Here is a 16,454-nt window from a genome sequence, read left to right as displayed (position 1 = left end):
GATGGCTTTTGTGTTGGAGCTCTGCATTCTTTAATAATTAACAGAAACTATGATATGGAAGGTAACACTTTATAGAATTACAATAAAGTGACCTCCATCTGCTAAAATTATTGACGTTCTTTACTAAGATTATACCCCCACTTCTTTTCATCTGTGTCCTGAACAGGAGCTAAGAATAGACGTTATCCTCGTACTGCTTTGCAGCTGCACTGAGCTTCACGCCCATCCGTGGAGAGCACACTGGGCCGTTATTATACTCTGCTGTGAAGAGGAGGAGGAGGAGGCCTGCATAGAGAGAGAGAGAGAGGCCTGCAAGACTGGGGAGAGGAATATTTTTCATTCTCTGCTCCTGGCCTTTCATTCATCTCCGTGTCTTTAGTCACCCTTTGAGATTAGTATCAAGTCTATTGTGCAGATAAGGCAAAAACCACAAAACCAATCATTAAGGAATGCTTTATCATTTAAAACACCTGAAAAATCTGCTGTGTCAGAATAACTGATAAGATTGAGGGCTATTCTGGACAAGCATGCATGCTGACTTTGTCCAGCTTCTTAGGGTCCTTGTCCTTTGTATTATGCCCCTTTCTCATGTAGTAAATCTTTTGCTCACAACTCACGCAGAAGTACTCAACAGGAACAGGTAACAGATGTCCTGTCCTCCAATGTGTGTGCCTGGGCGGAAAAGTATCACATTCTATTGAGACCAAAACATTTAAGGCCACTTTTTTAAACATTTAGAACTGGTTTAACGTCATACAAAGTGACAATATTTGCATAATGCAGCCTTCAGGCTATTTCCAGTAATTTATCACATACCGTGCTCTAAAAAAAAGGAACTGAAAGCCCACTGTCTGGTGAACAGGTTCACTGCCAGGAAAAAAAAGGTTTGTTGTACTAGAAAACTGCTGCGCTCTTAGTACATCTCTATTCATGGTTGTTCACAAATTAATATTTATAGGATAGCATTTGAAGGGATAAAATCATCCCCTATATGCAAAATATTATTCACATCCTTTTCTGATACATGAGAGAAAAAGTCACACATTCCATGAATCATATTCATCATATTATTACCAACATTATGGCTACACCTGGCAGGCAGCAGAAGGTGCCTTTGTTAGTTAAGTGCCTAGCGCCCCCTTCTGTTTACTTGCCAAAACAGCCAGATGTCCTGAAATCTTGGTCTAAGTAACACACTGATCACAAACCAACCCTCAATTTAAAGTCACTAATTTTCATTTTGGATTAAAAGGAGAAGCTCGGTGACCATTTAAGTGGCAACACCAGTGTAGCTTGTAGCTTCTGATTTTGAAGTTGTGTATTTGTACTGTACATGAGTTTAATATCAAGTATTTTAATATGAAAATGCAAAGATCGAATGTAATTTTCTGACAGAAATATTCAAAAGCCACAGCATGACTGCAAGTATTCAACTGTGTAAAAAAAAGTTACATACAATTTCCCATATATACACTTGGTCAACAGTAGGATCAGAATGAGCAATTCAAGTGCAGCTCCTCAAAAACAAAGCCACGCTTGCACCTTGTAAATCACATCACTCTGAATTCTCACACAGCAAATTTGAAGTTTTGTCATAACTTGTCAGCTCTTAGGTTTTTGTTTTCTTCGTGACCTCTGTGCTGTGCTCCCTTTTTCTCTTCTGTCTGTTCTTCTGCCCTTCCTCTTGTCTGAACTGGTGCCTGTTGAGAAAATATATCACACACAGATCAGCCACGTTCCTCTGCACATACAGTATGCCTACATTCAGGTCTGCAAATGTCTATGGGAATGAGTCTATGTTTATAATTATTCCACATTAGTCAGCGTATCGAAGAGTTTTGTGAACTCACCTGGACTGCCAGCGTCGACCACTATTCCACACTCTACCAAAAGAGGGAAGCCAGTTGGCGTCTGTATGCGAGCTGTGATCAAAGTTGGCTCCAACTCTGTTTGGAGGTAACTTCCTCAGCTTCTCTTGCTCCTCTGGCAAAACACAGACAAGGTCCTGGTAGTTACACTCTGATCAAAGTTGATTTCATGCATGGCAGTGTGATTACTGTTGATCTACATACTTTGTTTGAGGAAGTCTTGAAGTGATGGACCAATCTCTGGATGGACAGCACCCCCGGAGGTCCCCTCCAGAGGATCATCCTGAAGCCACGGAGGGACAGCACCTTCAACACGCAGAGACTATTTTTACTCTTCATCAATCACGCACACACACACACACACACACACAATAGAGCCAAGTGAACGAGCGAAGTGCAGATTTCCTCTGGTTAACAGTCAAACTTCACTACCTGTATGGACATTTCCACTGCTCGATGAATCCTGTAACAGAAAAAAAACCCTCAAGTTATCAAGTGATGTAAACAAGAAAAGAGAGATCTCATTAATAAACACATTGTTGATACTTGTTAGTTTACCTGATAGCCTATGAAAGTGAGACCTTGCCCGGTTGCAGTCCGTGGTACTTCAACTACAGAGTCCACAAAACTGCCTCCATTCTGCTGGCCTGATCCTTGAGCCATAAACTGAGAACTGTTCCACAAAACAAAAGTCATTCCAAGTGTGACTGATGTTGAAATAATATGAAATAAAATAAAAGTCTGTAGCTAGACACACCATTACCTGACAGAATCTTCTGCACACGGGTCTGTGCCGTTTGGTCCTTTGAACAACTCTGGCTCTGCATCACGCTGATGTTGATTCAGGAAAGCCAAGAGGGGTTCACAGAGGAAGTCTAACATCTAATCATGCTTAATCTCATCTTTTATCATCATAATCCTTAGATACCACTTGTGTCAAAATAAACCTTTTTATCCCAAAACCACCCTGCCCACTAGATGCTGTAACAATTCACCAGCTATGACCATTCTTAAGAGTTAAACAGGATCGCCAGTGGATTGACATTTACCTGCTGTAGTATTTACAAGCATTTAGCAAAAGAATGCTGAGATTAACCATACTACATACAGCCAGGGTCACAGTAATGGATACTGCCACTGCATCCTTGGAAAACAAACCTCTAAAAGAGACTGGATGACTTCTTGACGATTCTTTTCCTGGGCCCGGATGTGATCCGCTTCCTGCAGTCATGAAAGGAAGAAAACAAACAAACATACAAATAGATTTTAGCCTGTTTAAAATATTCATTAGGAGAACTTAGATGCATGCCGGTGCAGTGGTTCTGTGAGTGGCACTGTCAGCCCACCAGTATGTTCCTGAATGCAATATCTACAACTCGAATGACTGGCATCCTAATGTGTTTAAAATAGGCACATGGTTTATTTCTCTACTAAAAAATCCATGCAACTGTAATGTTACCTTTGATTTTCAAGCAAAAGAAATATTCGCTTTTTGCCTCTGATTTATGGCAGAAATGTGCAGCATCTGCATGCTGCAGCACTGGCGTGGTAGACATTGTGAGCTAGAGTTGAGATTGTCACAATGTCAACATGTTGATGAAGATTCTCAGTCATCCAGGTCATCATACGTAGAGAGGATTGAAGCAAGGTGTCTGGACTTGTAGAGTTTTCTAGAAGACGTTTCGTTGCTCATCCAAGCAGCCACAAAAACAAGACCCCCCAACAACAAGAAGAAGGACAACACCCGGCAAGGAAAAGAACATCTCCATTCCATATGTGTCAGGAGTATCAGAGAAACTCCGCAGGATCTTCAACAACCATGACATCCCGGTCCATTTCAAACCTATGACAACACTGAGACAGAGACTGGTTCACCCGAAGGATAAGATTCCCAGGGAGAAACACAGCAATGTGATATATGCAGTCCAGTGCAGTGAGGAATGCTCTGATCTGTACATTGGAGAAACTAAACAACCACTCCACAGAAGAATGGCTCAGCACAGGAGAGCCACCTCCTCAGGACAAGACTCAGCTGTTCACCTCCACCTCAGAGACAAAGGACACTCCTTTGAGGACAACAATGTTCACATTTTAGACAGGGAGGAAAGGTGGTATGAAAGAGGAGTCAAGGAAGCCATCTATGTTAAGCTGGAAAAACCTTCCCTTAACAGAGGTGGTGGCCTCAGACATCATCTTTCTACCACATACAATGCAGTGATTCCATCCATTCCCAGGAAGTTTACACATACTCACAGTAAGAACAAAGGGCTGTCCATCAGTCCCCCTCCGGCAGTTTCATAGTCGTTAGACACACCTGGCCCAGTCAGCCAGAACATCACAGGTAAGTATGGAAACATTTAGTGCTATTGTTTGTAAGTTTTTTTTATGTTTTACCCAGACCCACCCACATAGGTCTGTAACCACATATAAACCATGTTTCCCCACCAAACAGTTAGAACTGATGAAGCTGCTTGGATGAGCAGCGAAACGTCTTCTAGAAAACTCTACAAGTCCAGACGCCTTGCTTCAATCCTCTCTACTACACTGTCAACAGTATTTCTAAAGATGTTTTCAAAGCATGCTGTGCTAAATTACAATCAGAGTAAGAGTAAAATGTTTTTGCATTACCTGTTTAATGTATTCATCCTCCTTCTCCACAAATGATTCCAACACATTTGCTACTTCTGTTTTAAACCTAAAAATAAACAATAATAAATGGAGATAATCTTTACAAAAAAAAACATGAACATACAGTTTTGGCTCACTGGGCCTACTTTTCAGTTTCTTCTTTTGTAATGATGACCTTGTCTCTAAACTTTGGGTCTGCTTTATTTTCCCACCAGAATGTATGTGTATTTTTCCTATGTTCCTGGCTGAAATAAAAAAAACAAGAGGTTAACCAGCAACAAGGGGACAAAACCAGTTTTATCAGTAAGTTTACGAGCAGTCTGTCACCTTTGTGATGTTAACAAAACTTACGTGGCCATGTGTTCCAACAAGCCTCCATACAGCACAGTCATGTTGCCGTCTGTAACATTTCTTTCAATCTCAAGTGCACAGCAGTAACACCAGAAGGTCTGCTTGTGCTGAGTGCAATCAAACTTTTCTACCTGGGGCTTTTTTAGTGTTCTGCGAGCTTCCTTCACCTGAAACACAGTAGGTGAAACGGAACCTTTATGGTAGTGAGCAAGTAGTTTTAATGTTGTGGCTGACTGGGGTACAAAGCCTAACAATAGCATAGGTCATACAAATAGACTGAATTCATCTGAATTATGTCAATGTTCTGTCAATGTCAAATGTCCATATTACACCGCCTAGTGGCCGATTTGTACAACTTCAGTTGAAATTACTACACGATAATGTGTTTAAAGCATCATACTAGCATAAGCATTATAATTAGTTAATGCATAAAAGCAAACAATAACTGTTTGACAATGGTTTGCACACAACGTTAGTATCAGGGACAGTATGTCTTGAGCAAATTGAATTTGTTCAGCAAGGTGAAAGAAACGTGAGCAAAACACAAAATGATATATTTCAGTAAATATTACACGATATTACCTTTTCAAGGAATTTGAGAAGAACTACCCGGAGTCTGCTTTGGTGATTTTTCCCGAAGATATGTCCCTTCCCGTTGAATGTAGTTTGTCTGCATATGGAGCAGTAGTATGCACCCATTTAGACTTTGTGTAAAACTTGCACGTATACTGGAGCTAACTTGACCCAAGAAAGAAGTTAAAGCCAAACAAGTTTTCCACTCCTTACGCACTAAACACAGCCGTGGCTAGCAGCCTAGTTAGCTAACGTGCTATACACTGCTTTGCCGCATCTAAATGCTTCCCTCTGGAAACAGGCAGCGTTCCATGCTTCCCTGGAATTAAAACAATTATAATAATTATGAGATTTTCAGTCGCCCGTTTGATGTGTAATAAAATACGATCATTTGCTGCTTTACAGGACATATAAATATATATGCCTAAGTACCGCGATAGGACGAATAAGATGGAAAAATATATTTGAGCGTAATTCCACTACCGGACAATAATAATGTGACACTAGCGGAAGTAAACGAAAAAGCGGCTATTAGCTTCACTACTGTAGACTTTATGAGTTAATACACCACAAAGACAAAACAAAACAAAAAACAATGCATTCCCTTGAAGATTTTAAACAGTTTGTTTACAATCGACTTGCTGCTGCTGTTGAAGAAATATTCATAACTTTTGGAGAAACCATCTTCGAATACGAAGAAGAGATAAACCGTCTGGAGCAGCTGCTGGAGAGCATCTTTAAACCTGAAGTAAAGTTAACCAGGATGGGTATGTAAACTATGATCACCTGAATATGTTATTCAGAAAGTCAGAAAAGGCGGAAAACATTCAATTTCAATAATGATTGCTTCTAGAGCTTCCACTGCAACATGGATGTAAAGAGAAGAAGGTGCTCACTGACCAGCGACTGTATAACCAGGAAGTGAACTCCACTTTGGACCATGAGGGTCCACAGATTAAAGAGGACCAAAAGGATCTCTGCATGAGTCAGGACAAGGAGCAGAGCGATGACTATAAACAAACTCTTGCTTGTGAGAAGGGTGACCACGCTGAAGGTCAGACTCTGAACTTGAAAAATGGTGAAACTCAGAGTGATGCACAGGAAGAATCTGCAGACAACACAGCAGTTAAAAGCTCTGAGGTACTACAACCAAACAATAATAGAAGTCTACAAAGTACACATTACACAACAACCATGCCAAACACCCCCTCCAACAATCGCACAGCTGAATATAAATGTGAGATTTGTGGCAAAGTATTTACACATAGTTATAACTTGAATAGACACCAGATAATCCACACAGGTGACAAGCCATATGCTTGTGACGTTTGTGGTAAAAGATTTAATCAGACATGTGCGCTGAAAACTCATAAAAGACTTCACACAGGTGAGAAGCCCTATTCTTGTAAATTATGTGGTAAAAAGTTTGCTCACAACTCGGGGCTGATCGGTCATAGAAGAGTCCACACAGGTGAAAAACCCTATTCCTGTGACTTCTGTGGAAGGTGTTTTAGTCACCAATCAATATTGATAAAGCATGAAAGAATCCACACACATGAGAAGCCATATTCTTGTAATGATTGTGGTAAACTGTTTACTAACTCATCAGGATTAAGAAGTCATAAAAGAACCCATACAGGTGAGAAGCCATATTCTTGCAACATCTGTTCGAGTAGATTTTCATATTCATCAACATTGAAAAGGCACGAGAGAATACACACAGGTGAAGCACAGTACCACTGCCTCATCTGCGGGTACACATTTACAGACTCATCTGCTTTGACTAGACATATGAGAACACACACAGGTGAAAAGCCTTATCTGTGCACTACGTGTGGCAGGAGGTTTTGTCAACTGACACATTTAAAAAAACACACAAGACTTCATATAGGTGAACATTCATATTCCTGTGAAACATGTGGGGAAGATTTCAAGTTTTCCTGTGATTTGTCAGCCCACATGAAAACCCACACTGAAGCCCAACCAGTCTGACACAGGTTTTGAAAAGTATGCAGTGTTTTGTTGGCTCTCAGGCAGTAAAGGTGTAAAACACTACACACAGGCAAATGACATTGGATTTACCGGTAGATTGTTGTTGGGGTTTATGGACAAAACACGTAAGAATTTACAGAGATGTGTGTTGAAAATATCGGAAAGATATGAACATCCTGGAAATGGAAATGATTACTTTTTTACGCATTACCTCAGTTTTACAACTGGAATTTGAACTGTTGTTGAACCTCAGTTCTAGCGGTGTTGGGTCAACCATGTTGGCTGTTACTGGTTACTGTTTTTATGTGTGTTTCATTTTCAATATGTTGTTATTTATAGGTTAATTAATTAAATTTGCTTTTTGGCTTCTGAGTCAAAGAACATATATTTTTTTATGCATTATCATTATTTTATTAATGAGAGAAGTTCTTTCAGTTCTGATTATTTAGATTATTAACTTATTTTTAAACTGGATGGTCGGTGTGACTGCAAAGTTATCAACAGTATGATCATAGTGATGCACACAATGATTTGTGCCTAAATGAACAAGGGCAATGAAATTTGTGCTTTGTTATTTGATGTCATATATTTCTTCAACGAATAAAAGTGTAAGATGATAACGTAAAAATTCCAAGTTTTACAAACACGGGCTTGTGAAGTCTTTAACAAAGATGTTATATGTTAAAGTACCATTAATAGAGACTGTCTATTGAACATCAGCTGATCTACAAGCCCTGGATGTTTACACTGTGACACCAGTGGTTGTAAACATAAAAATTGTTCTGGTATATGTTCTGGACTACAAAACACCTTCAGTTGAGTGTTTTAAAGCTTGACTACCTGCTGCTGCTGCTAAAGAAATATTCAGAGAATTGAAAATGCTCAAGTACAAAGAAGAGATTTGTTGCACAAGTTGTAAACGTTTATGCTGAAGCTGCCCTTCTAGTGGTGCTGACTGTAGCATGTCACTTTCCTGCTTTCTCAATTAAATGACTCATGATCTGTTTAATATCATCATTATCAAAAATATGATCCACTTGAGTATAAAAATAAAATGCTTAAGTCACATGTATTTCTTCTGAGTCAGTGTCATATTAGGAAACACATTATTTGTATTGCGTTTTACATGACGCTAGCTGAAATAGGTCAGTAATCAAACATGAGACAGTCTCCATAAAGGCCAGGATTAATGTTTTCAGACAAAAGTTTTGAGGTAACTGTATTTGGCCCTAAAGAATTTAGCCACATAGTTAATCCGTTGTAACTGTTAGAAATCCTTTAACAGTGTATGTCCTTAAACTCATTCATTTAAATCTTTTTTTTTAATTTATCATTTTTAAATGTTAAAATGATGACTAAATCTTTTCTATATACAAGCTAGGTGGCGGTAATGCACCGCGACGGAAGCGGAAACAAAAATCAGATCATCTGGTTCTCCACGGGACCAAAACAGTGTGGCACCAGATGAGAAAGTAAAGAGGAAATTGGTCGGTAGCGTCGAACAAAAAACATTTTAAACTCTGAACAATGCCTTCAGTTGGATGTTTCAGACTGTTTGTCAGGGAGAGGTTAACAGCTGCTGCTGAAGAAATATTCAAAGTTTTCGAAGAAACACTCATCGAGTACGAGGAAGAGATCAGCCGTCAGCGCAGCCCTGTGGAACCAGGAGTGAAGTCAATCTTAACAGGTTTGTAAAAGTTTAATGGAGAATGATGTTCATGGTGGATACTTGTAAATATTACGTAGGTATCTCTTTAAATTGAAAGGTGGGCATTTAAAAGAACATTTGATCCTGGTGTGGGGGCGTCTTCATTTTAACAGCGTGAGAGATGTGCTGTCTGTTTTCGGTGCTGTAAGACTTGTTTCTTGATTCCCTTCTCTCTCCAGAACTTTCACAGCAGCAAGTATGTAAAGCAGAGAGAAAGGAAGACGATCACTCTGACCAAAAGCTCTGTAACCAGGAGAGGAACTGCTTTTTGAAGCCAGATCCTCCACAGATTAAAGATGAACAAGAGGAACTCTGCATCAGTCAGGACAGAGAGCAGCTTGTACTGAAGCAGGAGCCTGATGTTGTTATGCTGACCATAGCATATGACGACGATGATCATAGTGAAGATGAGTCTCTGCACTTTGTTCCTGAAGAAACTCAGAGTGCAACAGAGAAAGAGCTTGTTGACAATGTACCATGTAAAAACTCTGAGGTGGCAGAACCAGACAGTAACCACAAGCTCCTCCCTCACAGCACCCATTCAGCTAACAGCTGTGATCACAGTGAAGAAACACATGGAGACTCGGAACCCACTACAACAACTGAAACAAATCCACATCACACCAACATGACTCAGAGTGTTAGTGCAGTCAACTATGCCATGCTCAATATGCCCTGTAATTCTGACACAGGCAAAAAATCTTTAAAATGTGACACGTGTGGGAAGATATTTAAGGATAATTACAACTTTATCAGACACCAGAGGATGCACACGGGTGAGAAGCCATATTCTTGTAACTTCTGTGGCAAAGGATTCAGCCAAAAATCCGCAATGACAATTCATAAAAGAATGCACACCGGTGAGAAGCCGTATTCTTGTATCATCTGTGGTAAAAGCTTTGGGAACTCCACGGTATTGAAAGTCCATAAAAGAATCCACACAGGTGAGAAGCCGTATTCTTGCAAATTCTGCGTGAGTAAATTCACAGACTTGTCAGCTCTGAACCGGCACATGAGAACACACACAGGAGAGAAGCTGTATTCCTGCAGCATATGTGCAAACAGATTTGCGGACACTGCTTCTCTGAAGAAGCACATGAGGATACACACAGGTGAGAAGCCTTATCTTTGTGCCACGTGTGGGCAAAGCTTTTGTCAGTGGTCACACTGGAAAAAACACACAAGGACTCATACAAGTGAAGTGTCATTATCTTGCAAAGTGTGTGGGAAGGATTTCAGATCACGCGGTGGATTGTCAGTCCACCTGAGAACCCACACAGACACAATGCCATACCAGTGTGACACCTGTGGGAAGGGATACTTTGTCGCGTCACACTATCAGAAACATATCGCATCCCATAAAGGAGAATGACCTTGTATGTGCAAGAGGTTTCAGCTGAACTCATTAATAGAAGAAGAATTAAGACTTGAACATACTGACAGCTAGATTTTCTGCACCGTGCCCTTTGTTTTGATATTATTTCTGTATTTTGTAATTGTAACAGTAACATAAACATTTTCATATTTGGGAGCTGTTTCTTAGACTTGTTGGTTAGACTGACACTTTGAAGTTTGAAATAGGATGAAATAGGATGGATGTCATTTTAACAGTAACATCACAATAATGCAATCTATCATTTAAATAAAACACTACTTTTTCATTATGTCATGTTTCATCTAAGAATAAAGCTTTGTTGTGTAATTTAAAAAAAATGATTTGGCAAGAAAATAATATAAAATATAAGGATGGTATCAAAACTAAATGTCGTCATATGAGGCAGGTGTTTTTTGTATTCTCATGTCTCATATGGAAGTCTTACATGCATTTACCTCATACCTGTACAGAATAAAATATTACATGCATAAATATTTAATCTCTTTGGTAATAAGTAAAAAATGCTGCCTGTTTAACAGCATTGAGGCTGTTATATACTCATTTATTGTGATTTTATTTTCGTTTTAACTACTTTATACTCCGTTTTGTGGTTTATACAACACTATTGTCTTCGAAACAGTTAAATGTAGCAGCATGGTCAAAATAACTGACCGTTAATATTTAAATACGCAAAAACAAAACAATTGTCATCAATTAAAACTCTGGTAACCGGAAGCGGAATAGTTTGTTGTGACTTCACTTGCACTCTGTCGAACATAATTTGTGTGACACTCAGCGGAAGTAAACTCCAGAAGCAAACTGCGGAAGTGACTAGTTACTTACGAATCGGGTACAAAAAGTTTTTTGAAGCAATAATGCCTTCAGTTTTGCGTTTCAGACATTTTCTCAACCACAGACTGAAATCGGCCGCTGATGAAATATTCCGAGAATTTGAAAAAGCGGTCTTAGAGTACGAAGGCGTCATCAACCGTCAGCGCAGACTCCTGGATACCGTTTTGCAACCTGACCTAATACTACACAGGACAGGTAAGTGAAAAACGGCAATGTTTAATTAAAACTATGGAAAGATTATTTAATGGATAGAGTGGTAAAAATAAATGTGGGACACAATCCTAACAATGAAGGAAAGGGCGTGGGAAGGTTGAGTGTTCAATTTTAAAACTTTTTTTAAAGATCTAATAACATTTTTTTTCAGAGCCCCAACAACAACATGGTTGTCAGGAACACGAGGAGAAAAAAGTAAAGGGGGAGGAGGAAGAAGAGGAGGTTCTCTCTGACCAAGAGAAAAATTCAAGTTCAGACAAAGAGGACCCACATGATCCACAGACTGAAAAGGAAGCGAGGAAACACTGTACCAGTAAGAAGAAAAAGAAAGTCGCACTGAAGCAGAAATGTGACACCCCCACGTTGACTCCTGCTCAGGAGAAAAGAAGCCGGAGTGAAGCTCAGACTCCTGACAAAACCCAGAGTGCAGCAAAGAAGGAGTCTGGTGCCAAAGTGCCAGTTAAAAGATTAAAAGTACCAAAGAAAAAGTCCCATTCAGCTGAGAGCCAAAATGATGGTGGAGAACAGCGCGGAGACTCGACAAATGACGCCGAGACAAATCCAGAGAGCACACAACAGACCGACACAACTCAAAGTAACAGCGTGACTGACTCACCAGATTCTCCCTGCAGTAGTAAGACGGCTGAAAAGCCTTTCAAATGTGACACATGTGGGAGAATGTTTAAAGATAAGTCCAACCTCACCAGACACCTGAGAATCCACACAGGTGAGAGGCCATATTCTTGTGAGGTCTGCGGTAATACGTTTGCTCAGATTTCAGCATTGAGAGTTCATCAAAGGATCCACACCGGTGAGAAGCCGTATTCTTGCCAGTATTGTGGTAAACAATTTAGTAATATGAGTGTACGAAATATTCATGAAAGAATCCATACGGGTGAAAAGCCATATTTTTGTAACGTTTGTTGGTCTAGATTTCAGGACTTGTCAGCTCTGACCAGGCACAAAAGAGTACACACAGGCGAAAAGCTGTACCAGTGCACCATTTGTGGGAAAAGGTTCGCAGCTCACTCCGCTATGAAAAGACATATAAGAGTACACACCGGTGAGAGGCCTTATGCGTGCAACCAATGTGGGTTCATGTTTCGTCAACTGTCACACTTGAGCAAGCACTTGCACACTCATGTGGGGAAACCGTCATAGTCTGTAAATCATGGGAAGAGTTTCATCATGCCTCACATACGTTTAATGCCTGTATGGATTCTACACATAAGAATGTTAGAGGTGAACAACCTGTACTTTTTCTGCATATGACATATGACAATGTAAATGTAACAATTTCTTGTATGTACAAATTTAAGATTTTATCAATCACTCATTATGGCCCGAGCACCGAACGGTGCGAGAGCCCTAATGAAACCCTAGGGATTCTTCCCCCCCCCCCCCCCCCCCTAAGATCACGTCTTTAGAGGCCTTAACATGCCCCAAAACTCACCAAAAAACTTGGTGGAAAAATTTATTCGCCTGAAAAATTTTGAAATTTGCTGTCTTTTGAAACACACACATGGGAAAATGGCCTTATAGCGCCCCCTAACGTGTAGCCCCTCTGGCAGTTTGACATAGGACCAAGACCCCCCACTCCAAACCCAACAGGAAGTCCGCCATTTTGACTTTTGCGGCCATTTTTGGTGTGACTCTGCTACAAAACTTTTCACGCCTCGCATACGTCATCCAATTGAGCTGAAATTCACTGTGTTCACTCAGGACACCATTGGGAATAGACGCATTCAAAAACTCTTTCAAAAGTATTACCGTGTGGCCTCAAAGTTGCCCATTCGCCATTACAAAGGGACTCGCTGTATTTGTTGCCCTAACGTGTAGCCCCGCTGGCCAGTTTGACACAGCAGCATGAAAATTGCCACACATACTTATCAGCTCCAGATGCACAAAAAAGTCTCTTGGACCCCCCCCTCCAAACTCAACAGGAAGTCCGCCATTTTGATTTTTTTGGTAATTTTTGGCGATTTCTGACCCTGCTATAAAACTTTTCACGCCTGGCATACTTCATGCAATTGAGCTGTAATTCACTGTGTCCACTCAGGACACCATAGGAAATAGACGCATTCCAAAACTCTTTCAAAAGTATTACCGTGTGGCGGGGGCGTGGCCTCAAAGTTGACCATTCGCCATTACAAAGGAACTCGCTCTATTTTATGCAGTACTACCCATATACTTTATGCAATGTGGACAAAATCTTACAGTACTGCTATGGACCTGAGTCTGAAAGTTTGGTTGTAAACATGTGTTTGTTGTATATCTGTGGAAATGAGAGGAGAGGAGAGCATAGGACAGGAGAGTATAGGAGAGGACAGCATCGGAGAGAAGACTGCGATGGCCCCGCGGATCGCAAGGTGCGCAAGGGCCCGCAATGCTGCTTGCAGCTTTAATTTCTGTTTGTAGCCTCTTATATCTACTTATGTTGTGGAAGAGGGTTGTGATTTCTGATTGTCAACTACAGTGTCTTTTTTTTTACATTATTCTATTGTATTCATTATGTATTTGCACCAGCTTTAAGACTTTTAATGAATAGGGATTTTAGAGCTGAACAAAAACAACAATGCTTATATGTGTTTTTAAAATAATGATGTTGTGCTGAACTTTTTCTCATAAATTTTTCTTTCATTTCTGGTTGTGGACACAGATTTGATCTGCATTCTAATTTGGATTCAGGTGTTGATTGTGTCAGCGTTTTATTACTTTGATCTGCAGAAATAAAACATAAAGTACATATGGTGTGTGTCTTGTCGGATTTACTGTTAATATGGGTCTGGGTGTTCAGATTGACTGATGTGAAGTTAACCAGAATAGGTCTGTATGTGGTCATGATTCAGAATGGGTGCTTATTTACTGAAAGCACACACAGGGTAAAACACAGGGTGAAAAGCAAAAGAACAGTGTAGCACAACACTAAGCAGCAACTACAGTGGCACATGTGGATTAACAAGTGGAGTCAATAGAGGGTACATAATGTTTAGAATTCAACTTGCGTTTAGTCTCTACTTTAAAAATATTGTTTTTATATTTTTTTGTGTGTCTGCAGAGCTCCCACAGGAACATGCATACAAGGAGGAGGAGGAGGTTCTCTCCAACCACCAAGTCTGTAACCAGGACTGGAGTTTGGACCAAGAGGAACAGGAGGATCTCTGCACCCATCCAAACAGAGAGCAGCTGGCACTGAAGAAGGAGACGGATGCCCTTATGTTTGCTAAGGATGGTGACCAAAGTGAAGATGAGAATCTGTGTTTAGAGTCACAGAAAGGATTTGTAGCTAAGGTACCAGTGGAAAGTTCATATGTACCAGAGCAAAACGGCGACCAGCAGCTCCTACCTCACAGCTCTCATTTTCCTGAAAGACAAGACCACAGAGAAGAAGAAAAAGCAGACTCTGTATCAAGTACAAATACACAAAATGCAAAGCATATTGACAAAGGTGTCACTTGGTTCAAATGTGATAGCTGTGGGAAAGCATTTATTGATAAATTCAGCTTAGTCAGACACCAGAGAATCCACACAGGTGAGAAGAAGCCATATTCTTGTAACATCTGCAGTAAAAGATTTGCCATGTCATCAGGACTCACAGTTCATAAAAGATCCCACACAGGTGAAAGGCCGTACATGTGCAACATATGTGGTAAGGGTTTTAGTCACCTGTCAGTGTTGACGGTTCATAAAAGAATCCACACAGGTGAGAGGCCGTATTCTTGCCGTATTTGTCACAAAACATTTAATAATCCATCACTCCTTGCTAAGCATAGAAGAATCCACACGGGTGAAAACGTCTGTGGTAAAAGATTTCGTACCTCCACGGCTTTGACAGTTCATCACAGGATCCATACAGTCGAGAAACCATATTCTTGTGACGTTTGTGGTAAATGTTTTGATAACTTGTCAACGTTCACAGATCATAAAAGAACGCACACAGGTGATAAACCGTTTTCTTGTAAATTTTGTCAGAATAGCTATACACGCGAATCATCTCTGAAAAGACACATGAAGACACACACAGGGGAGAGGTTGTACTCCTGCAGCATTTGTAAGTATAGATTTACAGACTTATCGTCTTTGAAAAGGCACATAAGGACATACACGGGTGAGAGGCCTTATATTTACACCACATGTGGAAAAAGATTTTGTCAGATGTCACATTTGAAAAAGCACACAAAAATCCATGTAGGTGAAAAATCATATTCTTGCAAATCATGTGGGAAACATTTCAGATTGCGTGATAACTTGACACTTCACATGAGGATCCACAGGATTGAAAATCCATAGCCAAGCACCCGTGAGAATGGATATGTGCAATAAAGAGGATCCAGGTGGTTCTGGGCCACACTGGGCCATGCCTCCTTTTACACATCTACCACACATGGCTGGGTGTGATAGGTGTAAATGTGCTGTACAGGTAAAACAGAAACTGTATGATGGGTTTTTTTAACGTTAAGACTTTTGTGTCTAAGAAGAGTTTCAGGTTTGATCATTCAGATTGATGTCCCCCAGCAGTGAAAGTAATGCATTCAATTAAATGGACCTCACCTGTCTGATGCAAAACTACCAGAGTTACTGAGGTTTGCATTAAAATTCTCTTCATTAGAGACTGCGGATGATCTTGTCATTGTCTAATGCAGTAGTCTCAAACTCAACCTACCTGGGGGGCTGCTGGGGGTAGAGTCTGGGTGAGGCTGGGCCGCATCAAGTTTTCCACAAAAAAAAGGGTTTCAAATATTCCAAAAAAAAAGCACAACTGGTCCAATCTTCTCGATCTTTATTAATAACAGGTCAGAACACGAACAGTTCTTTAGAACATAGAACCTCAGAACCTCTTAGTTAATCAAGTTCCAATGATAAAACAACAATAAAACACACAGGGCAAGCCTCA

At 40.3% G+C, this 16,454-nt stretch overlaps 4 protein-coding genes across 4 annotated transcripts; 3 read left to right on the top strand and 1 right to left on the bottom strand.

Annotated features, from left to right (window-relative positions):
* Positions 1 to 1,338: 1,338 nt before the first annotated feature.
* cenatac (centrosomal AT-AC splicing factor) lies at positions 1,339 to 5,687 on the bottom strand. The gene is made up of 11 exons (XM_028414225.1): positions 5,430 to 5,687; positions 4,848 to 5,014; positions 4,643 to 4,741; positions 4,497 to 4,563; positions 3,027 to 3,089; positions 2,632 to 2,699; positions 2,427 to 2,541; positions 2,301 to 2,331; positions 2,073 to 2,174; positions 1,851 to 1,983; positions 1,339 to 1,700 (listed from the first exon to the last, which is right to left on the bottom strand). The coding sequence occupies exons 1-11, from the start codon at positions 5,544 to 5,546 to the stop codon at positions 1,610 to 1,612; spliced, it is 1,053 nt and encodes a 350-aa protein (XP_028270026.1). The 5' UTR covers positions 5,547 to 5,687; the 3' UTR covers positions 1,339 to 1,609.
* Positions 5,688 to 5,937: 250 nt separating this feature from the next.
* Positions 5,938 to 8,119, top strand: LOC114441577 (zinc finger protein 675-like). Its single transcript, XM_028414566.1, has 2 exons — positions 5,938 to 6,187; positions 6,274 to 8,119. The coding sequence occupies exons 1-2, from the start codon at positions 6,016 to 6,018 to the stop codon at positions 7,410 to 7,412; spliced, it is 1,311 nt and encodes a 436-aa protein (XP_028270367.1). The 5' UTR covers positions 5,938 to 6,015; the 3' UTR covers positions 7,413 to 8,119.
* A 749-nt stretch (positions 8,120 to 8,868) lies between these two features.
* Positions 8,869 to 10,883, top strand: LOC114441576 (zinc finger protein OZF-like). The gene is made up of 2 exons (XM_028414565.1): positions 8,869 to 9,099; positions 9,300 to 10,883. The coding sequence occupies exons 1-2, from the start codon at positions 8,940 to 8,942 to the stop codon at positions 10,490 to 10,492; spliced, it is 1,353 nt and encodes a 450-aa protein (XP_028270366.1). The 5' UTR covers positions 8,869 to 8,939; the 3' UTR covers positions 10,493 to 10,883.
* Positions 10,884 to 11,290: 407 nt separating this feature from the next.
* LOC114441191 (zinc finger protein 260-like) lies at positions 11,291 to 15,840 on the top strand. The gene is made up of 5 exons (XM_028413992.1): positions 11,291 to 11,542; positions 11,712 to 12,287; positions 14,619 to 15,522; positions 15,691 to 15,748; positions 15,835 to 15,840. The coding sequence occupies exons 1-5, from the start codon at positions 11,371 to 11,373 to the stop codon at positions 15,838 to 15,840; spliced, it is 1,716 nt and encodes a 571-aa protein (XP_028269793.1). The 5' UTR covers positions 11,291 to 11,370.
* The last annotated feature ends 614 nt before the right edge of the window (positions 15,841 to 16,454 follow it).

Source organism: Parambassis ranga, chromosome 9, assembly GCF_900634625.1.
Source record: "Parambassis ranga chromosome 9, fParRan2.1, whole genome shotgun sequence".
Lineage (NCBI taxonomy): Eukaryota > Metazoa > Chordata > Actinopteri > Ambassidae > Parambassis > Parambassis ranga.
This window is presented reverse-complemented; position numbering and strand designations above follow the sequence as displayed.

What these genes read in the sequence shown, in the direction of transcription:
- LOC114441576 (XM_028414565.1), top strand. Translation starts at nt 8,940, where the DNA reads ATGCCTTCAGTTGGATGTTTCAGACTGTTTGTCAGGGAGAGGTTAACA. An exon ending in AGTGAAGTCAATCTTAACAG is followed by an intron (nt 9,100 to 9,299) that starts GTTTGTAAAAGT and finishes TTCTCTCTCCAG; the next exon opens with AACTTTCACAGCAGCAAGTA.
- cenatac (XM_028414225.1), bottom strand. Translation starts at nt 5,546, where the DNA reads ATGGGTGCATACTACTGCTCCATATGCAGACAAACTACATTCAACGGG. An exon ending in TTCTCAAATTCCTTGAAAAG is followed by an intron (nt 5,015 to 5,429) that starts GTAATATCGTGT and finishes ACTGTGTTTCAG; the next exon opens with GTGAAGGAAGCTCGCAGAAC. An exon ending in CAGTGGAAATGTCCATACAG is followed by an intron (nt 2,175 to 2,300) that starts GTAGTGAAGTTT and finishes TGCGTGTTGAAG; the next exon opens with GTGCTGTCCCTCCGTGGCTT.
- LOC114441577 (XM_028414566.1), top strand. Translation starts at nt 6,016, where the DNA reads ATGCATTCCCTTGAAGATTTTAAACAGTTTGTTTACAATCGACTTGCT. An exon ending in AGTAAAGTTAACCAGGATGG is followed by an intron (nt 6,188 to 6,273) that starts GTATGTAAACTA and finishes GATTGCTTCTAG; the next exon opens with AGCTTCCACTGCAACATGGA.
- LOC114441191 (XM_028413992.1), top strand. Translation starts at nt 11,371, where the DNA reads ATGCCTTCAGTTTTGCGTTTCAGACATTTTCTCAACCACAGACTGAAA. An exon ending in CCTAATACTACACAGGACAG is followed by an intron (nt 11,543 to 11,711) that starts GTAAGTGAAAAA and finishes ATTTTTTTTCAG; the next exon opens with AGCCCCAACAACAACATGGT. An exon ending in GATAAACCGTTTTCTTGTAA is followed by an intron (nt 15,523 to 15,690) that starts ATTTTGTCAGAA and finishes TTATATTTACAC; the next exon opens with CACATGTGGAAAAAGATTTT.